This window comes from Coregonus lavaretus (assembly GCF_964263955.1).
Source record: "Coregonus lavaretus genome assembly, chromosome: 23".
Classification (NCBI taxonomy): domain Eukaryota; kingdom Metazoa; phylum Chordata; class Actinopteri; order Salmoniformes; family Salmonidae; genus Coregonus; species Coregonus lavaretus.
This window is the reverse complement of record NC_140010.1, coordinates 24,630,747-24,658,597: the sequence shown is the minus strand read 5'-3', so window position 1 is coordinate 24,658,597 and position 27,851 is coordinate 24,630,747. Positions and strand designations below refer to the sequence as shown.

Below are 27,851 nucleotides of genomic sequence, written 5' to 3'. Positions count from 1 at the left end.
CATGACTCACCTTAAACAAATATTAAATAAAGTTGGAAGTTAGATATCCTTCTGTTGGATGGCAAATATTTACCAATGCAATGGCAAACACTCTAAATACTGTGATGTTGGCAATAGGGTCAAGCAATTATGTAATATTATGTATGGGGTGTATAATGTCTATGGTTGGTTACATGGCTTGTTCCCTGAAGCCATGTAGCCTACCCTCCTATGTGACAGAAGAGCTTGGTTACAGTGGTGCCATTTTTTCCAACCAACGACACTGGTGTTTTTATGGCAACGTTGGAATGGGATTTGAGATGTCAAAACCAAAAGACATAGAACACCTCTCATCTCAGTGCACTATCTGGTTAACTAAGCATCTTTGAAAATATATGTCAATCTTACCATATACACGCACCCATCCTTGTTGCTGGCATAAAGAATCCATTAGGATTCTGTCCAGCAATGGATCCAAGGAAAGCAGCCCCCCATGAAGAGAATCCACGTCGCCTGTGACTGAGTCGGTCTCCATACTAGAATCACCTTTCCTATAACTTCCAGGTAGAAACAGTGTCCAAAACTGAGATGTCCACGACGTAATCGAAAGGGAAGTAATAACGTTCCTTAAATTTAACTGCTTGTGAGTTAGCTTTATGACAAAAAAAATGCACGTTTAACCGGGCTAAGTTTTCTCACGTTTACTAGCTCGCGCAAGCTATTTCATTGTTTGGCACAAGCTAACGTTCTGGCTAGACGAAAGCCCTACCATTATTCTTTATCTCGCAGACATTGTAAATGCTGGGTAGCTGTCTGTGCAGTCTAGTATGAAGACAGTTTTGTTTAGCTATGGCTAGCTACGCTGTTGACATTGTCGCTAGCGGTCTTGTTCACATATCCTCTCTGCCCAGAGATCAGAGGTGGAGTGCTGCTCCAACAGGACCACGCGCAAAAAAAGTCGCGAAAGTATAGTACGCGCCCTTGTTATTCCAAGCAAATGTGTGGGTAACAAAATAATAAGTGTGTGCGGCCGTGGCGTCAATTATGCGCCCATTCTTGAATAGAAGCATCACTCACGAGGTTGGGTTTCTCTTCACTCTTCCACGGGGGTGAAAAATCATTTTCACATTTAAAATCCAAACCAATGTTCCACTTCTATCACATGCCAGAGCAAAATTCTAGGGATTCAGGCGAGAGCAGTAGATCACAGAGAGAATCGTTTACGCATGGGTTCAAAGGGGCTGGGCCCTTCTCTGTCAAATTCCACGTAAACTAGTATAAGAAAAATTCCTAAGCATCTATGATGTACTGTATGTATCATGTACATATTTTTGATAATGATTATAAATATTTTAACTAGACTCCACCAATGGCACCGACTTGAATAGTATTTACATGGCAGATATAGGTCTGATGTAGACTGCAATTTAATATATTTTTGTAACTATTATTATTTAAAAAACAATGGCGCAGACATTTATTTTCTATTTGATATATTTAGTTGATACCTACTGGACTTATTTGATTGCCATTTAAAATGTGCTAAGTTTTCTTCAAGTAAGGGAAACTACCATACCTCATAATAATGTTATTGCTAGTGTTATAATTTATGTCAATACATTACATAAATACTACCTTTCAGCATGTCTTGAAATACATATTGATTTTCTCTCTCATTAAGACTCAGGCTTCTCCTAACACAGAACTTTGTACTATGTCTCTGCCCTGTGGTAAGTATAGTTCTCAGTCTGTTGAGAATTAAACCTTAAAACACTAACTCCAGTCATCAACCCAGTCATATTAATTTTCATCATCTGCTAACTTGCAAAGACAATGCACAAATAATACATGATGGTGGTTCTGATATTTTATTATTACAAATATTTTGATAGTACATGCAATGATGGACAAATTCCACTTTGGTCAGTTTAACTGTTTTAGACCTTCTCTGGACTATTTGTGAGCATATTTGATTGTGACACATTCTATATCATCAGTTTTTGCTTGCTTTAGCTGTGGCTTCAGCTGCAAATAGAAATAACAATTAATCACTCTCATGCCACAGATATTCAGTCAGTGGTATAGAAGTGGGTAGCATAGGTTAAGGAGATGATGCATAATCGGCTGTGTAGATAAGGGACACACTCTTTTCACGCCACTTCGATACAGCTACGACCAGAAGTGATTTTCGTAGCAGGTTAGGAGAGCATTTTCCCTAACCTTAACCTAATTCTCCTAACCTGCTGCGTTAATTCTCCTAACCTGCTGCGTAAATTCTCCTGACCTGCTACGAAAAAGTCACTTCCAGTTGTAGCTGTATCGAAGTGGTGTGAAAAGAGTGTTTCTCATGTAGATAAAAGGACATAGGAAAATGAGGTAGACTTTAATTAGATACATACTAAAATCAAATCAAATTTTATTGGTCACATGCGCCGAATACAACAGGTGTACACTTTACCGTGAAATGCTTACTTACAAGCCCATTCCCAACAATGCAGAGTTAAAAAGTAAGACAAATATTTTCTAAATAAAAAAGGAAATAGTAACACAATATAATAACGAGGCTATATACAAGGAGTACTGATACCGAGTCAATGTGCAGGGGTACAAGGTAGTTGAGGTAATTGAGGCAATGCAGTATGGACATCTAGGTAGGGTTAAAATTGACTAGGCAATCAGGATATATAATAAAATGAGTAGCAGCAGTGTATGTGAAGAGTGTGAAAGTGTGTCTATGTGTGAGTGTGTGTGTGTGTGTCTGGCGTCAATGCATGTGTGTGAGCGTATGTAGTGTGTATGTTGGAGTGTCAGTGTAGTATGTGATTAACTGTTTAGCAGTCTTATAGAAGCAGTCTTGTAGAAGCTGTTCAGGAGCCTTTTGGTCCCAGACTTAGCGATCCGGTACCGCTTGCCATGCGGTAGCAGAGAGAACAGTCTATGACTTGGGTGGCTGGAGTCTTTGACAATTTTTAGGGCCTTCCTCTGACACTGCCTGGTATAGAGGTCCTGGATGGCAGGGAGTTCGGCTGGGGCGGTATGTGAATTGGAGTGGGTCCAGGGTTTCTGGGATGATCGTGTTGATGTGAGCCATGACTATCGTTTCAAAGCATTTCATGGCTACAGATGTGAGTGCTACGGGGCGGTAGTTATTTAGACAGGTTACCTTGGCGTTCTCAATAGTCATACTCACGTTGAGTCGTGAGCTTGGACAGAATGGGGATAATAATGTCCTGAAGATGCCTCCTCTGCTCAATTAAGTATTGGATAGATGGGTTCTTGGCATTCTGGATCCAATCCGACTTCGCTGAGCAGGTGTTTGTACATATGTTCTACATGCAGCACATGCTATGATAGGAAGTTTCTCTCTTCTCTCTCTCTCTCTCTCTCTCTCTCTCTCTCTCTCTCTCTCTCTCTCTCTCTCTCACACACACACACACACACACACACACACACACACACACACACACATACAAGCATATACAGGTGCCTCATTCTCATACTTTCACAATATCTCACCTGCCCAGGTAAGATATTCTGCACAATCCATTTTGTAACAACGGGAGGCAACTTCCCTGGCCCTCCCCCTACATAAGTTGTTGGCCTGCAGGTCGGCAACAAGTTCCACCAAAGTTTTCACTGTCTCAAGCTGGCCCCAGAGGGCCGCACAATACAGTGGGGAACAACCTGTGTTTAAAAATCAAATTGTCCATGATATAATTGTGTATTATATATAATTGATATAATTGTGTATTATTAGAGATTATTATTTAATGTGTGTGTGTGTGTGTGTGTGTGTGTGTGTGTGATGGTTGGAACTTGGAACACCTAGCCTACCTCATTCAGTAATTAAACTCATTAACTTGAGCTCCATGCTTGACAAGTTCCCGCACAGTGGTGCATCTTTCCAACATGCATGCAGTGAAAAGTGCATTTCTACCCATCTCATCCTTTTCCCAAAAACAAATCCTCTGGTGGCTCTTCATTGCCACAAAGACACATTTTCCAAATGTTTTTGTACTCCTTCGATGTCTATAGATACATTATATTTATTGTTTCAATGGATAGAAGGGTCACTATTTTTTCCTTTCCTGCTAACATAAATCGCTAAAACAAAATGAAAGGATCACTACCTTTTTTGTATTTGCATTGGTGCGGAAAGTTTATATGCTAAAACAGTGCGTTTACGAGAAAAAAAATTCCCCACGAACAGTTATCCATTATTTATTTATTTTTGTGCAGTGGGCACATCGGAACGATGTACCAGTGGAACCCTAGCCAATAATCGTTCTGAGGGGGACCTTGCTCTCAAGTGCACATTTCTTGTTGATTGGAATTTTATGGAAAGTCAAAAGCGTAGCTTGCGATCATGCAAAGTATTTCAAATATTGTCTATCTGACACTTTGCTAGACGTTCGAATGGAAGTTTAAGGTAGGTAGTGGTTTTCTTGATCCAGTAACGATAGCATTTCTCTACCGAAAATATTTGTGCTTAGCTAGTTAGCTAACCCGTTAACGTATCAGGAAGCGGCTAGCTAACGTTAGCTTATTTCCAATTGGCTAGCCAGCTAGCTTGCTAAATGCTAACGTTTAATCCGCTATGATATAGACTTCGACAGTTTGTAGTCCTAAAACCCGGAAATTAGTTACCTCTAGTTCGTTCAGCCATCCCTATGGAGAAAATGAATGGGCAAAGAATAGGGTTTTGGATAAACACTGAAAATAAGGTCTAAGGTTAACAGGCTTACGATATATTTTACGTTTTGTTATATGAGATGCTAGTATCAGTCAGTTAACATTACCTTTATGAATTATGAAGCTTTTATATTCTTTTTTTTATTACATAAATGCTTAAAAATGCATAAAGTGACGTTAGCTGATGAAGATGATCTCATAGAACAAAACGTACAAGATTTCCTAAGTGTTTACCACAGACCTTATTTTCGGCGTTTATCCAAAAAAAAAATACAAAAACGCCATTCATTTCCCCATAGGCTTTGTCCAACTGAGTTAGTGCTTACAAAAATACGCCATTAACGTTACTATTTATCTCTATAGCTAACGTTATATTTTTTACTAGTCTGCTTGATAAATATATGAATTAGCTAGCTAGTAATCGTCAGTAATTCAGTAGCTTAGTTTGAGGTTTTGTCTAGCTTGTTTAGCTAGCTAGCTAAATTAGCTAGATAGATTTCAATCTCATCTGCATCAACAGAAGCCAGCAGGCTTGCTTACAGCTGCACTAGGGTCGGATAGCCTTCATGTGTAGATTAAGACAGAGCAGAGCCAGTGCGAGATATGGTTCAGAAAACGTACCCCAATCGAGGGATGAGAAATGCATTGTACTCCGAATTGTCCCATTATCCCAACTGTTACACGGAGAAGATTGCACTACTACAGTTGTAAAGTATTCTATGTGTAACAGTTGGGATAATGGGACAACTTGGAGTACAATGCATTTCTCATCCCTGGATTGAGGTACGTTTTCCGAGTCATATCTCACTCCAGCACCGCAGTGTCTTAATCTATACAGGAAGGCTGTCTGACCCTAGTGCAGCTGTAAGCAAGCGGGTCAGATCTGCTGGCTACATCAACAGTAACTAGTGGTAGTACAGTATCAGCCTGCTAGCTGGTCAACTATCTGCCAGGAGCCCCGGACCAAGCCATTTATCTCTGTGTGTTGCAGTGGTAGTGTCTTGTGTGGGCTAACATCCCTCCCTATCAATCAATTGTAACTTATCCCTCCCCTGTTTTTCTATTCACAAAGGTTGGCAAAAAGTTGTGAGACCAAAAGTTGTTTTCTGTGCATGGACGGAAAGCAAATGCGCAGGTATGTGATGACCTCCTGACGTTTTTTGTTGTTGTGTGGCTTGATTTTGTATTATTTTTTCTGTTAAAAGTAATTTTCCGTCCTTTCACATCCAATGACAATTGTGTCCTGGTTTAGTTCATCATTCTTCATTGCAAGTGACAGAAATTTGAGAGTAGTTCATTTTGTATTTTTTTAAATGGGCTAGATTTGTTGGAAATCATAAAATCAACATGTATAAATGTGTTATAATGTAATATGATCAAAATTAAGGGGAGTTGAGTTCTGCATGATTCACCTATGACTTGGAAATGACCCCAGCCCAGTGAGGTGTCTTGGGGTTGGTGAAACTGGGAGTGCTAGGCCTGCATCCAGTATCACTTGTGTCAGTACCCAAACTGCTGTGGCCCAATGTTTCAAGGTCAATTTGAGTCTTTGTGGTTTGACAAGTTAATCCACATTGAATCTACTTTTTGGGGGAAGAATGAAAAAAGTGGGGAGGAAACAATCATAGTTTATCTTATTTAGCCTGGTAAGTATTGATGTACCGTGGACCTCCTGTGAAATTAGATTTGAAAGACAGTCCTCTCTTGTTCTGTGTAGTAGCCAATGCTCCCTTCACATTATGTAGGAGATCAGAGACACTCTCCTGTTGCTACTGCATATTGAGCTATAATTGGAAGAGCTGATTGCTGTTTGACAACAAGAATTGCTGAGGAAATTGCTTGGGGGGGTGTAACAGATGCTAGCTGAAGAGACCTTGGATTGCACCCTAGACGACCAGTAAGTCATAGCCTAGTTGAAAGGAGATGTCTATTTTGGTACTTGGTTCTTTCACATCTAGACCTCAACTTTCCATAGTTCAGACAGACATAGCTGATGTCTTTTTAGCTTAAGGAATTATTACATCAACTTTGACTCTGGCTCCCACCAATACCAACGTTGACATGACCAAATATTAACCTTGATTGGATTTTTGTAGTGGCAGTTATTTTGGGATAAATCAGTGTTAAAGTGTGAATTGTGGATGTTTATCCCTATTCTGTCTGGCTTTATGTGTCTGTTCTGCAGGGGTACCAGCGCACGCCCAGACAACACCGGAATGGACATCACCGCACGCTGCACACTGGGTGATCCCAACAAGCTCCCAGAGGGTGTGCCCCAGCCGGCACGCATGCCCTACGTGTCCGACAAGCACCCTCGCCAGACGTTAGAGGTCATCAATCTGCTACGCAAGCACAGGGAACTGTGTGATGTCGTGTTGGTGGTCGGCGCCAAAAAGATCTATGCCCACAGAGTGATCCTTTCGGCCTGCAGCCCTTACTTCAGGGCCATGTTCACAGGCGAGCTGGCCGAGAGCCGTCAGACGGAGGTTGTGATCCGGGACATTGACGAGCGGGCCATGGAGCTGCTCATTGACTTTGCCTACACTTCGCAGGTTACCGTTGAGGAAGGCAATGTGCAGACATTGCTGCCCGCCGCTTGTCTGTTACAGCTGGCTGAGATTCAGGAGGCTTGCTGCGAGTTCCTCAAGCGCCAGTTGGACCCCTCCAATTGCCTGGGTATCCGTGCCTTTGCTGACACCCACTCCTGCCGCGAGCTGCTGCGGATAGCTGACAAGTTTACACAGCACAACTTTCAAGAGGTAAGGTCTCTTATCTTGCATACATGTGAGTCTCTGTGCACTCACTCTCTGAGGTGCAATCTAAAAAGTGTTTCTTTGACATTTAGAAAATAATGTTGCTTATCTTACCTCTCTGCTTATCAGGATCCTGTTAGTTACTTAGTCTAGCTATTCATTTGAAAATCCACACTGGTTTCCGGTTAGTGAACACCAGAGAGAGGTGTCCCTTAGTGTAAATTTAGCCCCACAGCCTTAAAAGTGAATCCCAGCAATAAAGTTAATACCTTTTCTACATTGTCTTACGTTTTCTTTACACACAGTTTTAGGATTTCCACAAAGTTAAACCCCCATGTTATTTGTATCCTCAGGAAATAACTGCCACGGAACTTTCAGAATTTTAAAATGTGAATTAGATGCTGCTGCTGGTTTAACTTGACTGCCTTACCGTGCATCATTCTCTTGAACACAGCCCCTGTCTTTTTGTGGACTTTGAACAGGTTTCACCTGATGAAAGTGTGCCTCAAGTAATTTTGCTTGCTTTGCCTTCAGGTGATGGAGAGTGAGGAGTTCATGCTGCTTCCAGCCAACCAGCTAATAGATATAATCTCCAGTGACGAACTGAATGTGCGAAGTGAAGAGCAGGTTTTCAATGCAGTCATGGCCTGGGTCAAGTACAGCATTCAGGAGCGCCGGCCACAGCTGCCACAGGTGATAATGCCTGCTGTATAAACAAAAGAAATGTAACACTAAGGACAGTCTGTTTTAAAATTGAAAGTGTTTGTGTGTAACTTATTCCACCTGGTAAGTCATTGATTCAGGAGATATTTTCTGGTTATAGGTCCTCCAGCATGTTCGTCTTCCTCTTCTGAGCCCCAAATTTCTGGTGGGAACGGTAGGATCAGACCCTCTCATCAAAAGTGATGAGGAGTGCAGAGACCTCGTTGATGAGGCAAAGAATTACCTGCTCTTGCCCCAAGAGCGCCCTCTAATGCAAGGGCCAAGAACACGCCCTCGGAAGCCCATCCGGTGTGGTGAAGTACTCTTTGCAGGTTAGTATCTTAAAACTGTTGAACCTCGCTGCATTCTCTTGGTACCCATGTCTGATCACGTCTGCTTTCAAAGGTATTTCAAAATGACAGTCATGCCTACTTTGGCCAACATGTTGGCCATTGAATATCCCAAATATTCCAAAGGGTAGGGTTAGAAGAAACAAAGTTCTACCAAGTTGAGTTTTTTTAATTTATTCTGTCATATTCCCAGTTGGAGGGTGGTGTAGTGGGGATGCCATCTCCAGTGTGGAGCGATACGACCCACAGACCAACGAGTGGCGCATGGTAGCTTCCATGAGTAAGAGGCGCTGTGGAGTGGGTGTCAGCGTCCTTGACGATCTTCTCTATGCTGTCGGCGGCCATGACGGGTCCTCGTATCTCAACAGTGTGGAGAGGTTAGCATTTCCTTCCCTGTTTTTATAGGGCCTTGTCCCAAATGGCACTCTGTCCTGAATATATTGCACTACTTATGACCAGGGTCCACAGGGCTCTGGTCAAAGTAGTGCACTATATAGGGAATATTGGGAAACACCCCAGATCTTATCAAAAGGCTGGTCTTCCTTCCATTGTTTAACTTCCTTATCTTAGTGTACTGTACTGAACTCACTCTCCACAACAGGTATGACCCCAAGACAAATCAGTGGAGTAGTGATGTAGCACCCACCAGCACGTGCAGGACCAGTGTGGGTGTGGCTGTCCTGGGAGGGTATCTGTACGCAGTAGGGGGCCAAGATGGAGTATCCTGTCTCAACATTGTTGAAAGGTCACACTATATCATACATATTCATTGTTTAATTTACTGTATTTGTCTTCTATAAATCACACCGTTTTCTATCATGCTGAGGCAAAGACATTTCATCTTGCAATACTAAAAGTATTATAACAAACAATTTACATGCCTCCTGAAATATCACAAAAAGCTGACTCCACTGAGTAATGTGACTGTATGATCTGTAACAGATATGACCCCAAGGAGAACAAATGGACGCGTGTGGCCTCGATGAGCACCAGGCGCCTGGGTGTAGCCGTGGCTGTACTGGGGGGCTTCCTCTATGCAGTGGGAGGTTCAGACGGCACATCCCCTCTCAATACCGGTACAGATGAAGTACTTAGAAAACAGTACAATATCTTTCATTACTCAGCACGTCACTAACAGGGTGTAAACTAATTTCTTTATTTATACAGATAAATCACAGTAGAAGCTCCAGAGATCCTAGGAAAAGAGATCCTAGAGTCACATAAATGTCCCTATAGTTCCCTAGAGATCTGGGTTGTATTCATTAGGCACCAAATGGATGAAAACGGACTGAAACAGGGAGAGACTATCTGAACTTGTCCAATAAGAAACACTTGTTTTTGTTATCTTGCTACACTTTGTTATAGTGTACACTAATGAATATGACCCTGCTCTAACCCCATTTCTTACTCTGTCTGCTCTGCCTCTGCTCTAATCTTACCACAGTGGAGAGGTACAACCCCCAGGAGAACCGCTGGCACACCGTCTCTCCCATGGGCACCAGGAGGAAACACCTAGGCTGTGCAGTGTACCAGGACATGATCTACTCCGTAGGAGGCCGGGACGACACCACCGAGCTGAGCAGCGCCGAGCGCTACAACCCCAGGACCAACCAGTGGTCACCTGTTGTAGCCATGACTTCAAGACGTAGTGGGGTCAGTCTGCATCTTTCACATTGATTTCTGTTTGGTTTTGGTGCTTTATTTTAGGATAAGGAGGCGAAGTGTTGGACTTTTCAATCAAATCAGGTAATTTAGTAAATGTTGTTGGGATTAATTAGATGAAATGTGGAGCAATAGGGAAATCATCTGTTGCTTTTCACCTGTTGATGTTTGGAGCATTGTTTGTCTTGCAGGTTGGACTAGCGGTGGTAAATGGCCAGTTAATGGCTGTGGGTGGCTTTGACGGGACAACGTATCTTAAAACAATAGAGGTCTATGATCCTGACGCTAACACATGGAGGTAGGTGACCGCATGCAACAGGTTACTTGAGACATATTATAATAATAATAATAATAATAATAATAATAATATGCCATTTAGCAGACGCTTTTATCCAAAGCGACTTACAGTCATTCGTGCATACATTTTTTTTGTGTATGGGTGGTCCCGGGGATCGAACCCACTACCTGGCGTTATATGCGCCGTGCTCTACCAGCTGAGCTACAGAGGACCACAAGCCTAGAGGGCTTGTGTTGAACATGAAGATATTAATTTCCTTCTCTCCCTCCAGGCTCTACGGTGGAATGAACTATAGGCGACTTGGAGGAGGGGTTGGTGTTATCAAAATGACTCACTGTGAATCCCACATATGGTAACACCTCCAGGTCAAAGGCCTCACTGTCGCTTGTGCCTCCGAAATAAACATTGTTTATCATGCAAGGAACGAAGGAAGACAATATTAACTGTAACTCATCCACAGCCATGTTATTGGCAAGCCAATGAAATGTCTTGAGTGACTACAAGCTTTATTGTTCCTGTGTCAAGTCTGGAAGGCTTCTATTCTAGGAGCCTACGGTTCATCTCTCTCTTCTGTACTTCCTGTATTATGACTTGACTGGCCAAGGCCAAGAGGAACCAACTCTGAATAGATCAATCACGAGGAACTATTGTTTATGACATCATGGAGGCAAACACTTCATTTCCCCTTTTTCGGTTACTGAAATGGAATGCTGCAGCTGCACTTTAAGAGACAGTTGAGACTTTTGCTGTGTTATACTATACCAATGTTTAGTTTCCATTGAAATATTAAATGGGGCATGAAGAAGAATCTTCAAAGAGAGCTGAAGGTGCAGGATGTGGTCTCACTGCTTCTCCTGATCCTCGTTGTGAAAAGTGGATGAACTTGTTAGGCAGTTGTTTGAATCTCTAAATTGAATGCACTGTGATTATTATTTTAGATTGTTTTTTTTGTTGCTGTTTTTATTAGTTTGACACACTGAGCATAACCTGGAGTTCTACGTTCACAACTGGGGTCAATTGTTGGTTCACTAAGATATTGGTACGGTGGTGCTTACACAATATTATAACAACTGTTTCATACAAGATTGTTGCCCATTTAAGACTGTGTGACAGTGGATATTATTTTTTAGGAGCAACTCTTTTTACATTATAGGACACATTTCTGAGACAGTCTTGCACTTTAATCTATTATAGATTCTTCTTGAGGAATGAGTTGCATTTTGGGTAATCTAACACACAGTAAGGAATAATGAACTGGTTGATGTAGTATGCGTTTAACCTCTTCATTGGTAACCATGCAAAACATAGATGGACATTCAGTAATATGCTTTATTAAACAATATATATTTTTTAAATAATGTCTGTAAATCCTGATGTATCTCATGTTACCATTTGTCACTGTTATTGAGCGAAATAATATACGATCATGCGTTTTGCTGAAACTCAACCCCTGTGGATATGTTATCACCCAAATGTGTCAGATTCTGCAAGTGTTCGGAAGTAATTAGCCTAATCACCAATCATTTTGAAAAAGAACACGTCCCTTTGGCTGTGTTCAGTCAGCCCAATTCGGGTAATTTTTTTCTACTAATTGGTCTTTTGACCAATCAGGTCAGCTCTGAAAATGTGAAAAGCTCTAATGTGATTGGTCAAAAGAACAATAAGTGGAAAAAATATCAAATTGGGCTGCCGCTGTAAACCCAACCTTTCACACAAGTATGGAAGCGTTTTGGTAGCAAATGTATGGGTGCTTTATTTCTGCTGAAGGTCTGAGATTTCTCTGTATGAGCTGTAAGCCTTGACATACCAGACTGGCATTTTACCCCTATTAGACAATGTGGAATTGTCTGTACTGACAAAATACCCCATGCTGTTAATAAAAACAATTTTTTTATTTCAAACTTTAAGCTCATAAAAAATAATTTTGAAGATGGAAATGTATTTACAGGGACTGTTCTTTTAGATTGTTACATCACTCTCTCTACCGTTTAGGAAATCACTAGGCTAGTTCTCTGGGACACCAGGCTTTCTTACAGTTAGCCAATTACTGTGTATCTGGACTGAAACAATGATATCTTCAGGAGAACTGCCCAAGTTACTTGACGATTTACCATATATCAAACCTGATTAATCAACTATCACCACACTGACAGAACCAACATTTGAAGGGTTAAGCTGTAACACATTTACTTCTACACTATTGCGCTTGTAGTGAATACTGACTGAATAGTGACTGAAACCACAGAATAATGACAAGGTACACAATAAGCAAAAGCGTGGCTATTTTCAAATGTATGCATTTGCCTGTTCATACAATACAGGTACTTATATTTACATGAATAAAAAAAAGTGTCAAGGTTTAATTTCATATGGACAGTAATTTTGGGGTATACAGGTATTTTACAAACGACACAAAAGTTGATTTGTGATGTCAAAGACAGTCTGCTTAGATGGGCATCTTCAGGAGAGCACATTCAGTCAGCAGTTGCAGGATGGTGGGGATGTAATTAGGGCTTGCAATCTGTGAAGGAAAATGAGTAGTTAGATAACAGATACTACTTCCTATTTCAAACTACAAATGTCAGCTACAAAAGGGTTAGTTGGAAATCCATTCACAAGTTAAACATACTGTTTAATTATAATTGTTCACCTTTAAGTGTGTGGCTAAGCCCATTTGAAATGCAAGTTACATGTTACAAATAGCCAGTCACTTGCGTTTAGTCTAGATATAGATATGTTGGCCTTTCCAGATGTGTGCATATCTACCTTGATTTTTCCACTATGGTGAGAAGAACCCAAAGCCGTGGAGATCTGCATCAGTGACCCAGCAGACAAGTCTATCCTGAAGTGCCTGAAGAAGTGTGACTGCAGCCCTTTGATGAACATGGTGACCTCATCGATGCTGATGCTGTCCTCTGTAGTGTCAACCTGCCGCACGCTGTCCCAAAGCTCCCAGGCATCTTGTGGGTCGACGGTGTAGGTAACGTCCATAGGGGGTAGTGTTGGGAGAGTCCAGACCAGTTTCAGGTACTGGATGTTGATGGTGGGGTGGCACCCAGTCCATAGTGATGCGAGCCACTGGAGGTTGGTAGAGTTGATACCAAGAGGGCCGAAGCAACAGTCAAATGTCTTTTCAAACCAGGATTTGACCAACACTGTGAGCGATTCTGGTCCTCTGGTGCAGAGCAAAGGCAAACTGACAAATTCCGGGGGTAGTGATCGGAGATAATCCAAGTCACCGTTGACGCAGGTCAGCCAGCCACTCCACACAACCTTCTGAGCATCATCTTTTGCAGCAAACGCTTGTTTGGAGAGAATCTGTGATGATGAGAACAACAGATGGCATTGAACACCACAGTCAAGGGATTCCACAGAAGAATAAAGTATGAACTGCAAACTACATTTAGAGGAAAAACCCTTACCTGTATGAAAACCGTCTCAGCATCTTTATCTGTCTCTGCCAACCCAAGGACCACAGAAAAATTGACCTTGAAGCCCAACTCCTGACCAACTTCAATCGCCAGGCCCTGTTGCTTCTCTGATACGATGAAAGCTGATAGTTGCTTTGAGTAGGGTTTCAACTGAGTGTGTCTAAACTGGTACAAAGGTGTGACATACGACAGCTGCCATTCCTTCTTCACCAGAAGTGCTACTTGGTCTGGGTCAACCTGTTTCTAGACAGCAAAGAGACATGCATCAGAATATTCAAAATCAAAATATTACACTCAAATGATAATGTCTGATGAGAATATCTGAAGCAGGGCTACAGATCAAGCCTACAGATTAGTCGATTTGTCAACAATGTAGAACAATTATGAATACAACCACATTGATTGGCCTTAGCTACTTACTGTGATATCACGTGACTTTGGAGCACTTCTACTTCTTGGTATTCTTAGAGCTGTCAGATGGCCTGATGTGTATGCCAGATGAGTTGCTTCAACACAGCTTCGCATTGATCGCCTGTAACTCTTGCTCCTTCGTTGTGCCAAGACATTGTTGAGTGGGGTCTTCTCAGTGCTGTAAAGAACAGATTATCACGTTAGGATAGCTAGTGAAACATTGTATTCTTATTTTACACCAAGCATACAATGTTAATAAAACTAGGCAAGCTGAAATGATGAAAAGTAGAAATGTGTCACAAACTAGCTAGATTCTTTTATTATTATTCAGACATTCAAAAATCAAACAGGCATTATTTATTTCAATAAATAATAAAAACACAGGATGGTCTATTTAGGAATCAAATTACAGAGATTATTATAAACCTCAAGGGCTTGTTTGGATTTAACCAATTTGAACAATTGTTTATTTAACTTTACCTTGTTTAAAACCTCTTAAAATGTAAAGTCCCCATACCTATTCGATTTTGTTTAAATTAAATTCAGTCTGGTATGAGAACTGTAGCACCTATCTGCAGAAAGCGGAGTATCTTGACTATTGATCGGTGCCTTCAAATCTTTGGTGTGACTTACTACCATATATGGGCATACGAATTTATAAGGGCAGGCCGAGCCGATGACCTAATTTCAAGATGGCTGCTACCTACATTCCGGTTAGCGTTGTGACGCATAAACGAAATAAACACGGAATACGTTGATACACACCGAAAGCCAGGACTCCACAGATCATGAGGATATCTTATTTGTCTACTGAGTACCCGGGGACTGGGAGGGAGCGCACACAGTGTAGGCTACCTATGATTTCATTATCTGATCAACTTTTTTTTTCCGCTGTGTTAATTGACTGGATATACTCACTGCAGTATTAAGCCTAACATTGAGCTGATGAATTATGGGCTAATATGCATATGTGTTACATCTCGAGCCTGCTGTCTTCATTGTTCTGTTGCGCAATTACGCACCTGGTCTCTTCGCTGCCACTACTATTCCTTTTCAATCTTGTGGAGTACAAGGAAAAAACTACAAAAGGTTGTTGGACACTTATTTCGGCTTCTTTTCTTTAGCCTACTGTCGTAGTAAATATTAAAATGTTATAGCTTGGTCTGACTAAAATCTTGTGCATGACCCATTTTAATGTTAGGAGCTTGTTTTCAATCAATGCTGTTCCTATGCAAGAACAATGGACAGAGCCAATATCTTCTCAAGGACAAACACCCATGCCACAGGCCACAATCTGGTTGCTCCCCACGAGTCTTTCCTTTGAGAACATACACACATTCACACACACATCTCCAGGCATACGCACACTCATCCTCATGCCTCACGAGTTACCCACACACACAAACTGCACCTCTTTCTACTGGTTGGGTGCCTAGGGCAGAGGACTCTGCCGTGAACAAAATGGGGCTTCTACTCTGGACAGAGCAGACCCGCCTCCTACGCCTCGGGAACCAATCAAGGGACTAGAAGAAGGACCCCTTCCTTTGTGTTGCATTGTATAAAGTAATGCTGAAAACTCTGTTTTTGATCCCTTTTCAACTGTCTCCATAAGAGGCAACTGAATGGGTCCATGCATGTAGCTTGAGCAGATACCAGCTATCTCTGTGTTTAATAAACTGCCTTTTGCTTAAGCATATTCCTCTCCGTCTAGCGTCGTTGGTTTGTACTTCCTCTCCTTATGGTTCCACCAACACTACTAATAGCCTATTTGAGGAGAGATGTAGGCTTGCTCTTGCTTGCTGAATGTAAAATAGGCTACAGCATTAACTGGCAGGGAGTTCGAAGGAGAAGCCCATATTTTCCTATAGTCGGCCTATCTTAACACTGGACTAGATCCTGACAAAATAGGCCTACAACTTATGATTGGCCTGCTAAAAAGAAAAGGGGCAGTTAAAAAAAAACAATTGTTCATACATTCGGCTTTCCTGTCCTCCATAAAAAATGTATGATATTATTAAATGTTAAAGTGGGTACGAATAATTTTGATCATTATTAGATCAGTACTGAAATGCATCCCAACATGTTTTAGTAGGTTGATATGTGACAAAGATGCTCTGCCTTTCAATATCTGAGTTACAAAACACACAATGGTCAAAGTTAAATCTTCTGAAGAAATCATTAGGCCTACATGGGTAAACGTCATTCATTGTTTTGAGATGAACTTCTTTAGGTTTAGGTCAGGGTTTCCAAAACTCTGTCTTGGGGACCACCCTGGGTGCACATTGTTTTTTGCCCTAGCACTGCACAGCTGATTAAAATAACCAACTCATCATCAAGCTTTAATTATTTGAATCAGCTGTGTAGTACTAGGGCAAAAACCAAAACGTGCACCCAGAGTGGGCCCCAGGACCGAGTTTGGGAAACCATGCTTTAGGTGTTAAAGGAAAAGAAAGGCATCTGGTTCTTATTTTGACTATAGAACTTCTAGTGAAATCTAACATATTTCCTTTTCAAAGGTGAATGGAAACTCTGTAGTAAAAGTAGTTCTTAAGAATATAACTAATGAAAACACACAGGTAACTGCCAAAATAATGGATTCACTTGAGTAAATGAGGGATACAAAGTGTATTGAAAGCAGGTGCTTCCACACAGGTGTGGTTCCTGAGTTAATTAAGCAGTTAACGTCCCATCATGCTTAGGGTCATGTATAAAAATGCTGGGAAGAGGTGAAGCGAGATAGAAGACTGATTTTGGGCCCAGTTATCTTCAGCAGGTGGTGGTTTTCATTTTTTTCACTCACCAAGCAAGGAATCAATGAGTGTCGAATTTGGTCAACAAAATGTATGGCTTATTTGATAGAAGTTTAGTAATGCTTAGGTTGTTACGAGTGTACTGATAAGTAGGACACGTGATATCTGAGTTGTGCCTGTTCACACACACATCTGCCCTCATTGGCTAGAATTGTCCCACCTGATCTTGCCTCCTCCCGACTGCCTTCAATTTTTTAAGAAATGTCTTTCAATTGTGAGAGTGGCCACTTGAGTATCTGGTCAATATAATGGATAATCTGTGTGGGCAGGCCATTATTTTGGCTCCGTGGCTACTCCCCCATAGGATGACAATGCACCCATCCACAGGGCACGAGTGGTGACAATGGTTTGATGAGCATTAAACAATTTAAACCATATACCATGGCCGTCTCAGTCACCAGATCAACCTAATTGAACACTTTGGGAGATTCTTGAGACAGCGTTTTCCTCCACCACCAACAAAACACCAAATTAATGGAATTTCTCATGGAAGAATGGTGTCACATCCCTCCAATAGAGTTCCAGACACTTGTAGAATCTATGCCAAGCCACATTTAAGCTGTTCTGGAGGCTCGTGGTGGCCCAACGCCCTATTAAGACAGTGTTTCCTTTATTTTGGCAGTTCGCTATATGTGGTACTGCAGCAGAATAAGTCTACATTCCTTTGACTAAAATAATCATTGCTTGTGGAATTGCCTTAACCACTGTAGTATATTGGTGCAAACAATATCATTTTTTTAAAATGAAATTGTTATGCAATAGAATATTTCCATTATCATCCATTAAAATGTTGAATAGACCAGATACCTTTCTCCATCCACTCATTGTAAAAGAAGGATTTTCTCTTAAATTAGTATGCATCTATTGTTCCAAATTGGAGTAGTACACGGAGTGAGGTTATGTTAATATATTTGTTTCCAATAATGGTTGCCAAGTACGTTATCAAAAATAATGGATGACTTGTTGATGAAATGCAGATAACTTCAGGGGCAGTTTAGAAATCTCAATGACATCTTAATAAAAAATCTATGCCACCAAAACAAAAATGAAAACCAAAAACATTCACATTTTCAAGTAAAACATTGTAACCATTTTAATTTGATGGTACCATTCATTGGATCAAATTACATTAATAGAGCTTGCCAGATTGTAGTCCTAAAAAACAGAAATTAGTTACCTCTGGTTCGTTGGCCATTCCTATGGGAGAAAGAATGGGTTTTGGGATAAACGCCGAAAATAAGGTCTGAGGTTAACACAGGTTTAGGAGAGATTAAACATTTTGTTCTTTGAGATATCATTCAGTTAACATTACCTTTATGAAAATGAAGCCTTTATCTGCTTGTTTTGATTACATAATCTAATTATTCAGAATTCACAGAAATTGCGTTAGCTGATGAACAAATAGAACAAAATGTTACGCCCTCCGACAAACCATCAAACAGGCAAAGCGTCAATACTAGGGGTGTAACGATTCGTTTTAACAACGATTCGATTTGTATCACGATTCGTGGTTGTCGATACGATTCAAGGACGATATTGGTTCATTTAGAACGATACGATCCGAAACGATTCAGTGACTTGAAATCGATTCAGTAACCTTTTAGCCAAAAATTCAACCAGTGTGACTGAAATAAATACCTGGATACTGAACAGTGCAGGTGAAATTTCCTAGATTCCTGTTTCTTGTAAGGACCGCAATGGTGGCTTGATAATTTCTCGCTCGTCGGCTTCTCCTCTGTCGTCCGCCATGCTATGTTTTGATGTCTTTGCGCCTTTGCGCTGCTGCTGGCGCAGGGCGATGACATCACGGATAGGCAGACTGAATCTAGTAATGTTTAAAGCCTTTATCATTAAAAGTGCTAAGAAAAAACATCCATATAAAGTCTGACGTGCTTAAATCCAATGGGTTATTTCCTAGTATCGATACAATCGATTTATTACATTTTAAAACGATGTTAGATTGATATATGTTGTCCAAAAGGCCAACTCGCCGAGCACAGATCGATGTAGTTGGATCATAGGAATATAAATCGATACATCGATGTAGTAGATGGATCGTTACACCCCTAGTCAATACAGGACTAAGAGCGAATCCTACTACACTGGCTTTGACACTCGTCAGATGTGGCAGAGTTTGCAAACTATCACTGATTACAAAGGGAAACCCAGCCGCGAGCTGCCCAGTGACGCTCGCTTCGAGGCAAGCAACACTGAACCATGCATGAGAGCCTGTGTGATCATGCTCTCCGTAGCTGATGTGAGTAAGACCTTTAAACAGGTTAACATTCACAAGGCCGCAGGGCCAGATGGATTAGCAGGATGCATACTCAGAGCATGCGCTGACCAGCAGGCAAGTGTCTTCATTGACATTTTCAACCTCTCCCTGACCCAGTCTGTAATACCTACATGTTTCAAGCAGACCACCATAGTCCCTGTGCCCAAGAACGCCAAAGTAACCTATCTAAATGACAAACGCCCCATAGCACTTACATCTGTAGCCATGAAATGCTTTGAAATGTTGGTCATCATGGCTCACACCAACACGATCATCCCAGAAGTTAATTGACAGCATGCCAGGGCGGATTGCAGAGGTCTTGAAAAAGAAGGGTCAACACTACAAATATTGACTCTTTGCATAAACTTAATGTAATTGTCAATAAAAGCCTTTGACACTTATGGAATGCTTGTAATTATACTTCAGTATACCATAGTAACATCTGACAAAAATATCTCATAACACTCAAGCAGCGAACGTTGTGAAAACCAATACTTGTGTCATTCTCAAAACTTTTGACCACGACTGTAGTACTCGCGCTGAAAAAACGCTCGACCACTGTTACTCCCCCTTCTGGGATGCCACGTTCTGGGTAGCCTCTGAGAATAACATTGATGTATACACGGACACGGTGACTGAGTTCATCAGGAAGTGTATAGGGGATGTTGTTCCCACTGTGACTATTAAAACCTACCCAAAACAGAAACTGTGGATAGATGGCAGCATTCGCGCAAAACTGAAAGCGAGAACCACTATATTTAACCATGGCAAGGTGACTGGGAATATGGTTGAATACAAACAGTGTATTTATTCCCTCCGTAAGGCAATCAAACAGGAAAAACGTCGGTACAGAGACAAAGTGGAGTCGCAGTTCAAAGGCTCAGACACGAGACGTATGTGGCAGGGTCTACAGGCAATCACGGATTACAAAGGGAGAACCAGCCACGTCGCGGACACCGACGTCTTGCTCCCGGACAAGCTAAACACCTCCTTCGCCCGCTTTGAGGATAACACAGTGCCACCGACGAGGCCCGCTCCCAAGGACTGTGGGCTCTCATTCTCCGTGGCCGACATGAGTAAGACATTTAAACGTGTTAACCCTCACAAGGCTGCCGGCCCAGATGGCATTCCTAGCTGCGTCCTCAGAGCATGCGCAGACCAGCTGGCTGGAGTGTTTACGGACATATTAAATCTCTCCCTATACCAGTCTGCTGTCCCCACTTGCTTCAAGATGTCCACCATTGTTCCTGTACCCAAGAAAGCAAAGGTAACTGAACTAAATGACTATCACCCCGTAGCACTCACTTCTGTCATCATGAAGTGCTTTGAGAGGCTAGTTAAGGATCATATCACCTCCACCTTACCTGACACCCTAGACCCACTTAAAATGTGCATACCGCCCCAATAGATCTACAGACGATGCAATCGCCATCGCACTGCACACTGCCCTATCCCATCTGGACAAGAGGAATACCCATCTATGAATGCTGTTCATTGACTATAGCTCAGCCTTCAACACCATAGTACCCTCCAAGCTCATCATTAAGCTCGGGCCCTAGGTCTGAACCCCGCCCTGTACAACTGGGTCCTGAACTTCCTGACAGGCCGCCCCCAGGTGGTGAAGGTAGGAAATAACACCTCCACTTTGCTGATCCTCAACACAGGGGCTCCACAAGGGTGCGTGCTCAGCGCCCTCCTGTACTCCCTGTTCACCCATGACTGCGTGGCCACGCACGCCTCCAACTCAATCATCAAGTTTGCAGACGACAACAGTAGTAGGCCTGATTACCAACAATGATGAGACAGCCTACAGGGAGGAAGTGAGGGCCCTGGCGGAGTGGTGCCAGGTAAATAACCTCTCACTCAACATCAACAAAACAAAGGCGCTGATCGTGAACTTCAGGAAACAGCAGAGGGAGCACGCCCCTATCCACATCGACGGGACCGCAGTGGAGAAGGTGAAAAGCTTGAAGTTCCTCGGCGTACACATCACTGACAATCTGAAATGGTCCACCCACACAGACAGTGTGGTGAAGAAGGAGCTACAGCGCCTCTCCAACCTCAGGAGGCTGAAGAAATTTGGCTTGGCCCCTAAGACCCTCACAAACTTTTACAGATGCACAATTGAGAGCATGTTGTCGGGCTGTATGACCGCCTGGTACGGCAACTGCACCGCCCGCAACTGCAGGGCTCTCCAGAGGGTGGTGCGGTATGCCCAACGCATCACCGGGGGCACACTGCCTGCCCTCCAGGACACCTACAGCACCTGATGTCACAGGAAGGCCAAAAAGATCATCAAGGACTTCAACCACCCGAGCCACGGCCTGTTCACCCCGCTACTATCCAGAAGGCAAGGTCAGTACAGGTGCATCAAAGCTGGGACCCAGAGACTGAAAAACAGCTTCTATCGCAAGGCCATCAGACTGTTAAATAGTCATCACTAGCCGGCTACCACCCAGTTACTCAACCCTGCACCTTAGAGGCTGCTGCCCTATATAGATAGACATGGAATCACTGGTCACTTTAATAAATGTTTACATACTGCTTTACTCATTTCATATGTAGATGGACCGCCCCCAGGTGGTAAGTAAGTAAGCATTTCACTCTAAGGTCTACACCTGCTGTGTGTATTTGGCACATGTGGCAAATAAAATGCATGCATATACTGTATTCTATTCTACTGTATTTTTGTCAATGCCACTCCGACATTGCTCGTTCTAATATTTATATATATTTCTTAATTCCATTCTTTTAGATGTGTGTATTGTTGTGAATTGTTAGATACTACTGCACTGTTGGAGCTAGGAACACAAGCATTTCGCTACACCCGCAATAACATCTGCTAAATATGTGTATGTGACCAATAACATTTAATTTGAGATGACATAACGGTGGTAGGCCTGAACACTGACAACGATGAGACAGCCTATAGGGAAGAGGCATGGGCCCTCAAAGTTATACAGCTGCACCGTTGAGAGCACCTTGATGGGCTGCATCACCGCTTGGTACGCAACTGTTAGAGGGTAGTACATACAGCCCAATACATCACTGGGGCCGAGCTCCCTGCCATCCAGGACCTCTATACCAGGCGGTTTCGGAGGAAGGCCTTAAATTGTCATAAACTCCAGCCACCCAAGTCATAGAATGTTCCCTCTGCTACCGCACCCCGCACGGCACCAATGCGTCAAGTCTGGAATCAACAGGACCCTGAACAGCTTCTACCCCCAAGCCATAAGACTGCTAAATAATTAAATAGTTAACCAAATAGCTACCTGGACTATGTGCATTGACACTTTTTGCACTAACTTTGACTCGTCACATATGCTGCTGCTACTGTTTATCTGTTAATTTATTCAAAGTTATATGTACATCTCTACCTCGTACCCTAGCTCTTAATCATGACAGTTCAATTAAAATTACACATAAGAGTCATTGGACAAAGGTGTCTTCTTTATGGGGGAGTTTTGTTAAGAGCCCGTTGCTCGGTCTGAACATTAACATGCATCACTTGTGGCACGGTTTTGGAACCAATAGGACCTTATCTTTCATATCAGCGATAAATATTTTTCAAAAAACAAAACCTTAAATTGATACACACCTTTATAGTGTTAGTGTTCCCACACACCATATCTCCATGTTATTTTGTGTGTATCAAGGCGGAGGGACCACCTGTGCTAATTAGCCATCTAGCATGCGCATGTTCTGAACACCTGTGTGTAATGGAAGAAGTCCGCCAGAAACATTTCACTGAAAAATACTGTTGGCTGCAACTGTGATAACGCCGGTTAAAACAGTGTACAGTACAGACCCAGTACTGGTACCCCGTGTAAATAGCCAAGTTATCGTTACTCATTGTGTATTATTACTGTTATTATTAACGTTACGCGTTTTACATTTATATTATTTTATCGATTTTGCTGTTAGTCTCTACACCTGTTGTTTACGAAGCATGTGACGAATAACATTTGGATTTTAACATAAGAGTTTCTAAGCCTGTTTACCACCGACATTTTGGGCGTTCATCCAAAAACACTAGCTACAACAACCCCAGTCATTTCCCCATAGGCTTTGGCCAACGAGCCATGGCGGAGTTAGTGCCTACAAAAATACGCTAGTACTATTGCTCTCTATCCCCTTTTCCACATACTAACTAGCATGGCCTTGTTCTTTGTCAAAAAAGGGTTGCTAACGCTAGCTGGCAAGCTTTGCTTTGGCTAAGCAGACGCTGTTTTGATACGACCCCGTTTTCCTCGCTGACCAACAGCTTAGTTAGCAATAATTCTATATGCTAACGTCGATAACATAGCTGTCTATCGACATGAATTAACAATAGGTAAGAAATTGTACTAGATTTGTACCTGTTTCGTTCCTCCATTACTGGAAAAAAAATAACACCAGCAAAGACAGGAAGTGGATTTGAACATCGCGCTTTCCCATGATGCAACTTGAATCTTGATAAGGAAATGTAGTCAATTACAGCATCATTCAACATTGAATTCGAATCCTGGATTTATGTTCACTCGGCAATTATGCCGAATAAATCATGGACCCACATCTACAAATGTAGTTATATTTTCATACAGCTGAATCTTCAAATGCTCTCATAATAATGTGTATCATAAAGAAAACAAAGATTGTAATATATCCTTATCGTAGTTTCACTACTTTGGTCAGAAATAGAACGCTCCTCCCCGCCATGTGTTACACAAATTGAGCAAAAAAATCACTGATCTGTAAATCCAACGAATGGACACACTACAAAGTAACTGTCGGTACCAAGCACATCCACATTTATTGAGTTTTGTCAATCACGCTGTCTTTTCAGACTGAACACGGAGGAGGCATGGGCGGAATTTAGAGGACGCCGGTGCCACATTCACAAGGAATGAAGTAGCGCTTTTTAGCTGGCAAACGCTGTCGTTTGGGCATATCGACATGATGCAACTAACGTTTAATTTGCCACATCAAGGTTGCCAGTAAATCATATTTAGCTATCTAGCATCCATGTACAACAAGCGGTCAGCTTTCAAGACATATATTTACTAGGTTAGATGATAGCTAGCTATCTGTTTAGCTAGTGTTGCCAAACCCTCAGTAAGGAAAGTAGCTCTTAGCTGTCCTAAAAGTTGCTAGAAGTTGCTAAATGATTTGCATAATTGACCATGTGCATGTAATTGTGATGGATGCTGTAGGAGAGAGGAATAACGTCGTGGGGGAGACAAAAAGTGAGTAAAAAACACCCTAAATATGTTTAGAACTACAAATGAACTTTCTTCTGTCGATTCTTTTTTTTTTTTTTTGTCACAATTCCAACCCTCCTCCTTTATCCTGGCTTGGGACTGGCAAAAATGTCCCAAAAGAGACACTGTTATTATCTTTTTTTGTGTGTGTGTGTTTAGTTTTCTTAAGTTTGGTTTGGTTTTTAACCCTATGGTCCACTTAGGAGCCTACGACAAGTCACAGTAAAACATTAACATTTTAACCATAACATTAAAAAAAAAAAGTGTATACAATCTACATTAACAATCTAAATGGACCAAAAAGAGACAATAGAAAAAACTATCAATGGCAATGTGAGAAAATGATGGTAACTACTCTGGCCTTAATTCAGGTTAATTGTTGTTTTTTTTCAGACCCCCCTCCACACACACACAGGCTGTGCTGGCTCTCAGAAATAGTGGGTCATCGTCATTTTGGTCAAGGCTCTCTATGGCAGGTTCAGCAACTGAGGGAGCAGACTTAAATGAGTAAGCAGCTGATGTGCCAAAAAGCTGCAAAACATTATCAGGCAGCTGGTGCTCATAGCAAGCCTCACCAGACAGCTTCAGTCCATATCGAATGTACAGGATGGAGTTAAGGGTCTGCAAGGACATCCGATTTCTAAGTTTGCTTTTTACCACACTCATCTGGCTGAATACTCTCTCGACTTCAGCATTCAAGTGTGGCAAGGACAACACAGACACAGCAGCCATGGCAAGTTCTTGAAACGCATTGATATCAGCTGCATCCCTGAACTTCCAAATCTCACTCTAGAAGCCCAGTGTGTTTTTTGTCTCATTCCATTTACTAAGATGGATGGCACGCCATTGCTGTACAATCTTGTCTATCTCTGCAGGGGAGTAGCCAAGTAGCTTGGCTATTTTTTTATATTTCTTCAGGGCTCTTATTGTGGTTTAGAGTTTCCTCCACATTGAAAACTGATATGTACTGCAATGCTTCGATGTTGTCCGGCAGTCTCACCCTCAACTCATTAGTGAGGGAGATGGTGAAGGCTACACACCGCTTTCGGACATTGTACGGTTTGGGACTGATGTATCCATCTATTGGGTACATCAACATTTGCCAGTGGATTCAGGACCCTGCTGCTCACAGACTTGATCAGGCTAACCAAGCTGTCAAGTAGCTTAAGAGGATCTACTTGCTCTCCCTCAAAAGCCTTGATGGCCAACTGTACCTCACCCAGCACTGACTTCGAAAAAAATCAGATACAATATGTTTTGAGGATCACTGTACATGGAGTATAAAACCTCAGCCATGTAGCAGTGTTCACTGGACTTGGTGACTGCGAAATGCAGCCTAAGCTCCTCCCACTGGTCCAAAATGCGTGAAACCGCGGGTTCAATGGAGAGCCAATGTGTGGCACACACCTTGGTTATCTGTAAAGGTTTCTCCCCACAGTTGATGGTCTCATATATGGCTCCCTGCGCTTTGGAGACACTGAAAACCAGTTATAAGTCTCTCGTACCAAGTACTCCACACTACGGTGGATGGTGTCATTGGAAGCATGACTTACAGCAAGCTGCAGAGAGTGGCACACACAGCAAATAAGAACCAGATCTTTGAGGCCATACTCCTCCTTCAGCACTTTATGGACCCCATTGTTAATCAATGTCATAACAGAGGCATTGTCAGTCCATATCCCCAGGAGTTTCTCTTTTTTAAGACAACACTTTGGCATCTCCTCCCTCCAACTCAACAAGCCCCAGAAATGTTGATACAATTGTCTGCTTGGTGTCACTAAAGTACCTTATCACAACACCCATGTACTTAGAAACACTTACATCCGTGAACTCATCGAGGAGGAGGCTGAAACGCTGGGCACCCACATCTGCGACCAACCTTTTCAGAAAGTATGGTGCTAGAACACAATTAATAATTTCTGTGCACTTTATCCTGTGCATTTTTAAGTGGGTAGCAGCAGTGGAGTCTGAGAAAGCAGCTCTACATGCTTCTCCAATGTGATCACATGCCAGCATGGAACAGTGTTCAGCGATAGCTAATGCCATGGTGGCCTCAGCCTTTTTTGCAGAGTACATTTTTTAAACCATAAATGGCAGCTTGTTTTGGGTGGAACTGTTATATGGCTTTGCCTTTTGAGTATGTTTTTGAATTGTCATGTTTTTTTACATCACTAAGTTTGGCGTAGAAATCAGCCTTACAATACAGGCAGTATGCCCGTGTATCATCTCCAATAAACGGCTTCAACCAGCCTTTTGTGGGGATCTATTTTCTTACAACTAGATGTGATGCCTAGCTTAGAAAGAATACATTAATGATTAAACATAATAGGTTTGTGCTGTACTGATATAGATTGTTTAACATAACAAGCTGTGATTAATGTGAGGAACCGTTAGGGGGTAGGCTGAGATAGACTGAGATACACACACACACACTGCCTCTTTGTTAAACCGCTCAAGGACATGTGTTCTGCTACAATGAAGAAGAACAAACTATGTCTGAGGTTGCTGACTCGAGACCAGTTGTAAAGAAAACAACTAATGCCCGGCAACAGTGAAGCGCCAAGGGGCTGGGACCAGCCTGAGCGCCAACGATAGGTTGGGTAAGTTTAAACCACACCCAGCCTCTATTCTGACAGGCCCAGCAGGGAGCGGGAACTATCTCTGTCAGAGTATTAAAGAAGAACCTTGGGTTGAAAAAGTTAGTTCTCTGACTGCCCTGCGTGGTGTTTCAGTGGGCCCGTATATACGAACATCATATTTACCATTCAAGTGTTTGCATTAATTAAAATACTAGTCTATCTTAGAAGACGTGTATTCACCTCTTTTGTTCCTTATACCAGATTCGAATTGACGCAATTTGACACTTTGAATTCAGGGTTTGATTCCCACTCCTTTCTGTATTTTTTTGTGTACAGTTTAGACTGAGACATGATGAACTAGCCAGCTAGATGTTTAGCTTATGTCACAGAGGCGCACACACACAGTGGACGAGGTGAGTAAGTGACTGAGGACGAGGTGAGTAAGTGACTGAGGCTGTGTGAGTCAAATGCAGTGATTTATTTTTGTGCAGTGATTTATTTTAGACAAAGAATATTTTACATTTACATCCCGCCCTGAATTTAAGCCAGGGCGGGATCAGCCAGCGGCGGCTTCCCGCATGCACGATTCATTTGCACTCTGGACGCGGAGGAGTGAACATCTCCTGCTCTGACTGCAGCTGGGAGGGACTGCTGTGCGAGGACTGGGCT

General features: G+C 42.1%; 3 protein-coding genes and 1 pseudogene across 4 annotated transcripts in view; 1 reads left to right on the top strand and 3 right to left on the bottom strand.

Annotated features, from left to right (window-relative positions):
• The window catches only part of LOC311150822 (ras GTPase-activating protein nGAP-like), a 112,723-nt gene extending 111,584 nt beyond the window's left edge, over nucleotides 1-1,139 (bottom strand). Inside the window, exon 1 of the mRNA XM_084188360.1 lies at nucleotides 388-1,139. Coding sequence (XP_084044486.1) covers nucleotides 388-514 — 127 coding nt within the window. The 5' untranslated portion in view covers nucleotides 515-1,139. The remainder of the gene's footprint in view (nucleotides 1-387) is intronic.
• Nucleotides 1,140-1,972: 833 nt separating this feature from the next.
• On the bottom strand, nucleotides 1,973-4,645 carry LOC311150463 (ankyrin repeat domain-containing protein 45-like; annotated as a pseudogene). The gene is made up of 5 exons: nucleotides 4,627-4,645; nucleotides 3,827-4,008; nucleotides 3,496-3,663; nucleotides 3,170-3,397; nucleotides 1,973-2,004 (listed from the first exon to the last, which is right to left on the bottom strand). The product of its transcript is annotated as an ankyrin repeat domain-containing protein 45-like (transcript).
• On the top strand, nucleotides 4,324-12,827 carry LOC311150643 (kelch-like protein 20). Its single transcript, XM_084188135.1, has 11 exons — nucleotides 4,324-4,408; nucleotides 5,744-5,806; nucleotides 6,857-7,430; nucleotides 7,959-8,117; nucleotides 8,248-8,458; nucleotides 8,670-8,853; nucleotides 9,078-9,221; nucleotides 9,419-9,552; nucleotides 9,921-10,129; nucleotides 10,330-10,436; nucleotides 10,708-12,827. Exons 2-11 carry the CDS (start codon nucleotides 5,784-5,786, stop codon nucleotides 10,790-10,792), a joined length of 1,830 nt encoding a protein of 609 aa, XP_084044261.1. The 5' UTR covers nucleotides 4,324-4,408; nucleotides 5,744-5,783; the 3' UTR covers nucleotides 10,793-12,827.
• On the bottom strand, nucleotides 12,168-23,797 carry LOC311150644 (centromere protein L-like). The gene is made up of 5 exons (XM_084188136.1): nucleotides 23,722-23,797; nucleotides 14,288-14,456; nucleotides 13,859-14,110; nucleotides 13,203-13,754; nucleotides 12,168-12,957 (listed from the first exon to the last, which is right to left on the bottom strand). The coding sequence occupies exons 1-5, from the start codon at nucleotides 23,736-23,738 to the stop codon at nucleotides 12,883-12,885; spliced, it is 1,065 nt and encodes a 354-aa protein (XP_084044262.1). The 5' UTR covers nucleotides 23,739-23,797; the 3' UTR covers nucleotides 12,168-12,882.
• Between the last annotated feature and the right edge of the window lie 4,054 nt (nucleotides 23,798-27,851).